The sequence below is a fragment of the Stigmatopora argus genome, chromosome 4, assembly GCF_051989625.1.
Source record: "Stigmatopora argus isolate UIUO_Sarg chromosome 4, RoL_Sarg_1.0, whole genome shotgun sequence".
Lineage (NCBI taxonomy): Eukaryota > Metazoa > Chordata > Actinopteri > Syngnathiformes > Syngnathidae > Stigmatopora > Stigmatopora argus.
In genome coordinates, this window is record NC_135390.1 from 8,342,721 (window position 1) to 8,351,984 (window position 9,264).

General features: G+C 37.8%; 1 protein-coding gene across 1 annotated transcript; it reads left to right on the top strand.

Annotated features, from left to right (window-relative positions):
- Nucleotides 1–352: 352 nt before the first annotated feature.
- ncam3 (neural cell adhesion molecule 3) lies at nucleotides 353–8,735 on the top strand. Its single transcript, XM_077599628.1, has 16 exons — nucleotides 353–509; nucleotides 827–898; nucleotides 1,006–1,200; nucleotides 2,767–2,904; nucleotides 2,994–3,134; nucleotides 3,273–3,390; nucleotides 3,810–3,964; nucleotides 4,080–4,213; nucleotides 5,696–5,831; nucleotides 6,025–6,192; nucleotides 6,271–6,390; nucleotides 6,886–7,013; nucleotides 7,211–7,379; nucleotides 7,459–7,651; nucleotides 7,735–7,866; nucleotides 8,581–8,735. Exons 1-16 carry the CDS (start codon nucleotides 449–451, stop codon nucleotides 8,621–8,623), a joined length of 2,103 nt encoding a protein of 700 aa, XP_077455754.1. The 5' UTR covers nucleotides 353–448; the 3' UTR covers nucleotides 8,624–8,735.
- Nucleotides 8,736–9,264: the final 529 nt, after the last annotated feature.

Here is a 9,264-nt window from a genome sequence, read left to right on the forward strand (position 1 = left end):
AACCCTTCTTACTACCTGTTGTTGACTATGATAGGTTTCTTCACCCTGCAACCCTTGTGAGGATAAGAGCCTTAGAAAATGAATGCACGATTGAATGTTCTCCTTTGTGGAGATAAAAGCATTCATATCACAAAAGATACAAAAAAGTATGATTCCAAAATAAACACTTAGACTTGTATTTGATGAACATGTTATGTACTAAAAAAAGGAAAAAAATGTTTCACAGCCATTTTTACTTATGAATGACAAAATGACATGTTGAGGTGGCAGTGTCCTCTGAGAGGCTTTCTCTCCACCCACTTCTTGTGTCCTTACATGCCCTCCTCATCGTCTCTATATAATCTCAGACATAAACTCTCCTTTTGGTAATAGCCCTGAAAGTGGGTGTTGTATTTGGGGCTGAAAAAGCATTTCCATCAATTAACCAAACAGCATTTTTGGGAAAACCATGGCAAGAGAGAATTTAATTTTGATAACATTAAACATACTTATGGTGTTGTGGAGCACAGGTAAGTCTATCATTTTTCTAACATTTGTAGGAATAATTTGCAAACAGTAAACATCTTACAAAAAGGGTGTGAGGTTTGATTCCCTGAAGAATGAATTGTTGTGACATTTCTATATTTCTTTGAAGATGATAACATTTAGTTTTTTTTCTTGACTTTATTTGAAAGTGGAAATTCAGCAAGAGATAACTGACTCTGAAATTGCGATTTTAAGGGATAAAGTTATTTTCTACTTGCAGTACATCGTTGAATGCATGTTGAAAGAATACAGTAGATGAACAATATTTTTAATGGATCGGCTTTATTTCCCTGTTCATCAGATGCAAAAATGGAAATCATCACCAGCAAGCAAGATATTCAAGTTGGAGTTGAGCTTTTATTGTTGTGCAAAGGTCATTTTTCCTCATTTCATTTTAATATGGTGACTTTAAAAAGAAATCTCTAATTTTGTGATACATCCTTGAAACTCCTTTTCATGTACATGTTTTTTCTTTCATAGCTGGGGGAGAAGGACATATAACATGGCGAAAGGATGACGAGGACATTGATGAAGAGATGACTACAAAAGTGGACGAGTCCTCCTCTAAATTGGTCATCAAAAGTGCCACAGTGGAGGATGCAGGAAGGTACACTTGCCTGTGTGATTTTGACAGCGGCCACATGGATGAGGTTAAAACATGGATTTATGTTTACGGTATGTAAGTATACATCATATACTGTACTTGGTTAAATTGCAGAAAATGTGCTTACTAACAATCTAATGAGTTGTATTAACAATTCAATATTATGACATTTTAGAGAAGTTCCCACATTAACATTAGAGTATTCATTCATTTTACGAGGTGCTTAGCCTCACGAGGGTTGCGGGGGTGCTGGAGTCTATCCCAGCCAATAATGAGAAGTCGCGGGGTACACCCCGAATTGGTTACCACCTGATCGCAACTAACAACCATTTAGTATGCACACAAAATGTTTTCAAAGGCTTGAATGGGAGTTATTTTGTTATGTTTCTCTTGACTTCTCTGTAACATTTTGAATAGTTTTTGTTTGCGGAACCACTCACTCCTTTGTGTAACCCTAAAGTACGTGTCAAAGTGGCGGCCCGGGGGCCAAATCTGGCCCGCCGCCTCATTTTGTGTGGCCCGGGAAAGTAAATCATGAGTGCCGACTTTCTGTTTTAGGATCAAATTAAAATGAAGAGTATAGATGTATATTAAATTTCCTGATTTTCCCCCTTTTAAATCAATAATTGTAATTTTTTAATCAATTTTTTTCTCTGTTTTTAGTTCCAAAATCATTTTGTAAAATCTAAAAATATATTTAAAAAAAGCTAAAATAAACATTGTTTTAGAGCTATTAAAAAACTGAATATTCAGGGATTTTAATCCAGTTCTTCTAATCAATTTATTAAAAAAAATCTAAATATTATATCTAAAATTGTCTGGCCCACATGAAATCGAGTTGACGTTAACGTGGCCCGCGAACCAACCCGAGTCTGACACCCCTGCCCTAAAGTAAAGCTGTGACTTGAGAACAAATGGCATCCGGTGCACTTGTTCCTGTCCAGATGTCTCACAGTGTCCAATAATTTGACTAGCTTTCACATACTGCATTGTGCTTGTATGCCACTGTAAGTCAACAATCATAACAATGCCGTAAAAGTTGAATTAAATTAGCTACCAAAATCTTTAAACTACATTACTGCTCTAATTATTAGAAGTACGTACATATGTTGACAAACTAGCTGACATTTATGTATTGTGGAAGATGCTATTTCGCAATGTATTCCCAAGACTCAGTTAAAATAGGCTTTATACACTTTTGTCACTATTAACAAGAAATGATAGAAATCAGAAAATGGCATGACCCCCTCCAAAGTGGAGAAATCCAATTTTCCTAATGTTATGTCTTTGAGATATTATTCCATCAATCACTCTTTTCCTTCAGTCCAGGGGAAGAAAAACAAAGCGAACAATCAGGCAGTGTGAACTATTCCCTCATTTATTCATTTTCCGGAGCTCTTTTCCTCAAGTGTCGTGGGGTGCTGGAGACTATGACACCCTGAATTGATGGCCACCCAATTCAGGGCCAGTTTTTTTGCACACAAAAAAATTAGAAACTGTAATAAAATTATAAAACTTATCTGACAGCGTCAAACTCAGGAATTAATTGGGTAGTTCAGGTTGGTAGATCTGTAAAACATATGTTAAAATCTTAAATGTAGGCAAAACAGTTATGTTTATCTTTCTTCTTTTGTCAGAGGGTCCGTCGTTTGAAACTACTCCTATCTACCATGAGTTTTTGGAGGGCACAAATGGAGCAGTGCCTTGCCGGGTGTCTGGCCACCCAGCTGTGGAGGTCGGCTGGATATACAGCACGGAGTCGATGTCCTCTCATGGTAAGATGATAATTTGATGACTTGGCAAAGCTTATTTTTTATTTGAATTGGATGTGGATATGACCTTTTTCTTATTTGTCTTTATCTAGGAAAGAATGTGCAACAGCTGCCTAATAACACACTGCTGTTTGAAAAAGTGAAGCGACAAGATGCTGGAACTTATGTGTGCCAGGCCCAGATCAAAGGAAGACCTGTCTTTAAACAGCTTTCCATATCGGTGGTTGTCAATGGTGCGTGTGAAATCATGCATGTGCATATGTTGACTTTATGAATTTCGCGAAACTAAATAATCAATAGGAAAGTTAGCCATCAGGTTTTGAAGAGTGAATGAATGAAACATCTACTATAACCATAAACTTTTTTTGAAGCTCCTCCAACTGCGCATCTGAATGAAGAGGTGAAAAAAGTCATCGCTGGACCAGAAACCAATGTTTCCTTGGTTTGTTTGGTTGACGGCCACCCGAAACCCAATATCACCTGGAACATGTAAGACCTCATTTTATGAGTAGATTTTTTTTTTTTTTAAGTAACTAAATTATACAAAATTTGCTTACTACTTTGATATCATATTTTATGTTGATGTAATTTTGATGAAAACCTGAGAAATATCCCTGTAATATCTCTTAATGTCAAGATTTATGGTAGAACAATTGTATTATTATATTAATCATGATGAATATTCTGGTTTTCAAACTATCCGTCACTTGCTACTACTGCGTACTGGTCTGCCACGTCTTCATATTGATGGTCACCCATTCTTCTTGGGAGATCCTGGCAATCTCCCGTACGGCTTTAAGGCATCAAAAATATCAAATACACTTTTGAACCCATTGTAAATTAATTTCGCCAAACAAAACAGTGTGCAAGACTTAAATATATAGAAAAAGCATACTCTTCTTTTGCAGGCCGGCATTATATGATCCCACACATCACACGTTCAACTCTGACCGCAGCCAGTTGACCATTAGGTCCGTTGTCAGGGAAGACTATGGGGAGTACATCTGCACTGCAACCAACAAGATTAGTGAAAGCAGTGCTACCATTATGCTTCATGTCTTCGGTAAGTTTTATTCTATTCTGACCTCAATTGTAATTTAATCTTTCATAGTAATGCAATATTAATGTTATGGAAGAATTATGGTTGCTGTGGTGGTGAGAGAATTCTTTCATTCCAGAGACCCCAGAGGTGTCATTGAGTGTAGAGCACCTGAATATTAGTGTGGGGGGAAGCGTGGCTGTCGTCTGTAATGTTTCTGGCGTTCCTCAGCCTCAATTGCACTGGATCAAAAAGTTCAACGGGCAGACATTGGTAGGCGTGACACTCATACATACACACATAGCCACACACACTAAGCCAGGGGTGGGCAAACTGGTCCTCAGGGGCCGCTGCGGGTGTAGGTTTTTGTTCAAACCGATCCAGTACAGACAATTTAACCAATGGGGTTTCTGCTGAAACAAGAAGCACCTGACTGTAATCCACTGATTGCACTTGGACACCAGATTGGTGAAAAAGTGTCCTCTTTATGGGTTGAAATGAAAACCTGCACCCACTAAAGTCCTTTGTGGAATTGTTTGCCCACCCCTGCACTAAGCAAATTGTGTTAAGGGTTCCTTGTAATATATATGACACCATATGATTGAGGTTAACTGTATGATTTGATTGACAAGGTAGCAGAGTGTTTAACATGTCCACAGTTCTAAGATGAAGGGTTCATTCCCTGGTGCAAGGTCGGGAAACTTTGTGACGGAGAGAACCATAAACATTTCCTATTTTCAAATGTTATTCTTGGAGAGCCATACTCAGAATTCAAAAGCAAAAATACGTAAAAATGTGTACTTTTTTTGTTGTCATTTTACCGCTTTTAAAGTACAAAAAGTCTCTGGATTCTTTTGACAAAATTGTGTCAGCGCCACAGTGCCGACGTGACGCTCCTATTGGTGCGTTTGGAACTCAGCTCTCTCACCAGCGGTTTCCTTATTTTAGCTCACAGGTGAGCTGAGAGCCACATGTACCCATCAAAAGAGCCACATACGGCTCCCGAGCCATAGGTCTCCTATCGCCGCCCTGGTGGGTTCTTACATTCTTGTAGGGAGTTTGCATGTTCTCCCCAAACTTTCCACGTGCTCTGGTTTCCTCCTACACCCCAAAACATGCATGGTAGGCTGGTTGAACACTTTAAATCAGGAGTGTCAGACTCGGGTTGGTTCGCGGGCCGTGTTAACGTAACTCGATTTCATGTGGGCCGGACCATTTTAGATATAATATTTAGATTTTTTTTAATAAATGGATTAAAAGAACTGGATTAAAAGCCCTGAATATTCAGTTTTTTATAGATCTAAAACAATGTTTATTTTAGCTTTTTTAAAATATATTTTTAGATTTTACAAAATGATTTTTGAACTTAAAACACAGAAAAAAATGATTACAAATTTACAATTATTGATTTAAAAGGGGGAAAATCAGGAAATTTAATATACATCTATACTCTTCATTTTAATTTGATCATAAAACAGAAAGTCGACACTCATGATTTACTTTCCCGGGCCACACAAAATGATGCGGTGGGCCAGATTTGGCCCCCGGCCGCCACTTTGACACATGTGCTCTAAATTGTCTCTAGGTTTGAATGTGATCACGATTGGTTGTTTGTCCCATTGTACCTTGCGATTGGCTGGTCTTGAATCTGATTGGGCTAAACAGCTAACATTCACATATGTCTTGTATCTGAAGCATTCCAGCAAAGAATTTTGAAAATACATTAATGCGATTATTGACCTCTGTCCTCATTAGGACTCACCTTCTGGTCGTGTCCGTGTTGCGGGTGGAGTATTAGTGATCAACAAAATAGTGCCTTCTGATGGTGGTCAGTATTCCTGCATGGCTGTTGGCATTATTGGCAATGCATCAAGAGATGTTGCAATTTTCAGTAAGTGCAAACTTAATCTTTACATTCACCCAGTATGAAATCACATTAGGAACACCCACACAATCAAACAATGAACAAGGCAATAGTAGTTATTTTGGTTTTTATTGAGCTATTAAAATTATGAAATCTTATTGAAAGAGGTGCACGATATTAATTTAAGATATTTTGTTTTCCCTCTATGTCCTCTCTGCAGCCCAGCCTGGTCCACCACCGTACTTATCAGTCTCACCTGGATCAACATCAGTATTTTTCTCCCTTAAAACACCACCCATTAATGGTGGAACACCAATTACAAACTTCATTCTGCAGTGGCGACAAAATGCAGCAGAGCAGTGGCAAGAGGTCACAGTGCCCGTAGCAGGTAAATCATTCTCCCTGCATAACTAATTTGAAATCATTGCATACGACGGTTACAATCCAATTGTGTTTGTGCTTGTAGAGACCCTGGCTATAACCTCCCTCAAACCCTACACAACGTACACTGTACGTTTGGCTGCCTCGAACGCAGTGGGAATGGGCCAATTCTCAGACACACATGACGTCCGAACTGAAGGGATACGTGAGTGTCACTAAATAAGTTGTTTTCCATAGCCCTTTTCGGATTACTAGTTACATGTTGAGCAAGCATAACAGGAGTGTTCATATTTTGGTGTGCGATGGATTATAGGCCTGCAAAGTTGTGGCCATTTACTGCTTCATACAATCGCTAGCTATCATAACATGTTCATCAAAGGTTATAGTAAAATATTCATGTAACCACGTATTGCTCAAGTGCATCCATTTTAGTCATATTATGCATTGACACTCATTTTATATTTCGTGTCCTATTGTCTTGAATCATCGACATCATCATCAATATCGTTTCTGGCTGCCTGACGCTGTTGTAATGATCTCCTATTATCCGTAAACAGAAGGTAAGATACATACACTGGATAGCTGAATATGCTTGACATTATAACATTTGTTGTTTTATTCTTGTCATTTATGAATATGAATTAGTCCTCACAAAACTTAACAACGTTCTGCATTGTCTTTTGTACATTTTATCATCTAGGTGAACCAGACAGCCCACTTTTGTTGTGTGATGAGATGAAAGTAGGGGGCAACTCTTTTTTCATTCCCCTCAAACATGCTGACAATGGCGAGACTCCTCTCCTCCACTACAATCTCCGATATCGAGAGGTCAAGCTCAACATGCATTTGCATGTTTTTGCATTCTTTTGTTTGTTCGACTGTGTGATAGTTTCAATGTTCATGTGGGGTAAAAGGCTGTAAAAGGAGCGTTACATAAAAAAAGAGGGCTTCAGAACGCAAATAAATTATGTAAATTTCTCAAATGTACTTATTGTATGTTCCATTTGTCTTTCTATTTTCTCCAGGATAAAGATAGTGCCAAGTGGAAAGAGAAGCGGCTGTCATCCAGCACTGACTCTGTCAACCTCATAGACCTGACTTATGGCTCTGACTATCTCCTGGAAGTCATAGCAGTCAATTCTAATGGTACTTCTCTCCCTACAACATTCAACTTCACCATTGCAGAGAAGCCTGGTAAGAATCATGTCATCTCAGATAAAGTAGGTGCCAACCTAACCCCCAATTTATCAAAATATTACCTTTGCAATCACAGTGCGTAGCAGCATGACAAAAGGCAGCGTGGTTGGCATAGTCATGGTGATAATCCTGGTCATTTTCTTGGCGGTGGATGTCACCTGCTGCTACAGAAACCGCTGTGGTCTGCTCATGTCCATCGCAGTGAAACTTTTTGGACAAAAAGTCCCAGGCATCAAAGCGTTTGAAGAAGGAGGAGGGGGGACTAATGGGTAGGTTTCTATACAGCTTCCCCAGCCAAATGAAGTTGGTCAATGTGTTTTTAATTGCGTTTGTTTTGTGAATGTTACTTTAGGGAAGTTAAAATGAACGGGATGTCCACTCCAAGAGGTGTCAGGCACCAAACAGGAGTTCTGACACTTTCCTCAAAGGATGGGGAAGTACTCACAGAGGTCACCAGTGACAAAGCTTCTCTCACTAAACACGAGTATGTGCCATCAACCTTTTTAAGATTAAATGTTGTTGGATATTTTTATATTGAATATGAACATGTACAGAACAATAACAAGATGATATGATTGCAACTCTTGTAAGTCATAAAATTTCAGCACCAAAAAAGGTCAGGGGTGACAAACAAGTTCCATAAAAAGAGCCAAAAATGTTAAACTGTGGGAGTCAAAGAGCCACACCTTACGTCAGAAGGAGCATAAAAAATTCAATCTTTTTTAAACTACTTTTTAAAATATAATTTATTATTTGTTTTTAATGGGTCTTGATGAATTTGAGTGTGTTTTAAGAGAGAATAAAAATAAGAGAAACATAAAACAAAGCAAAGAGCCATACTATATACAAAATATGACAAGATGGAAAGAGCCGCATTCATTTTGGTCCGGAGCCGCATGCTGCTTGAGAGCCCCGTGTTCGCTACCCACTGAAATTGGTAAATATGGTTGCAGTAAAAAGAGTGTGTTAGAACCTATAGTTAATTTATTTTATTGGTGCACATAGTCCTAATCACAGTAAAATAAACAAGGTTTAGTATAAATAAAAAATATACGTGTATACTAGTGTAAATATCTTACTCCTAATAAAACTAGTCTTGCACAAGATAATGCTGGAAAAATATAATGTTATGTACATAAAATTTGTAACAAAGTGATTTATATGATTACACAATGTATTTGTTTTTTTTCTCCGCCAGGAAAACTCAACAAGACAGAAGTCTGCCCGTCGTAAAAGCATGAGGCTAATATCAAGAAAAAAAAGAGGGACAACCAGAAAATACAGATTTCACAGAAAACATAATTTGAGTGTAATCTCGAGGAATCAGCCCAAAAAAGAATTGTTTTCCCTCATTTTTTTGGAGATACTGATTTATACAAAAAGTAAGGGCAGCAACTCTGTAAAAGATCTGACACATGTCAGAATGAAAGACAATCTTCCAGTTAAAAAGTCAACTCCCCAGTGACATATTTTTTCCATCATCTCATAATGTAGGTTGTTTTCTGGCTGATATATTTACCCTAAATCTGCTTTTGTGCTTAGGATGATCTTGAGATCGGTCTTCTACAGGGTATACATGTTTGTAAGTTATTCCTGAATTGACAACGTTTGCAAAAAGCAGTTTTGAATGTTGAACACAGATATGGTTTGTTAATTGAGGACAGGCTCTATTGCAGTTGTTTAACATTTAAAATGCCTGTCTGTGAGCAGCAAGCATTCTGGAAAATGAATGAATTCCTGTTTCTGTTAATATTATTTGAATTTTGCATTGTTATTAATTTTGTAGATGTGCTGCTAAACTGATTTATAAGCTATGAATCACTAACAAAAAAACACAAAACATTAAAAATGATCACTGTTATGATAACACAATACTGTATAA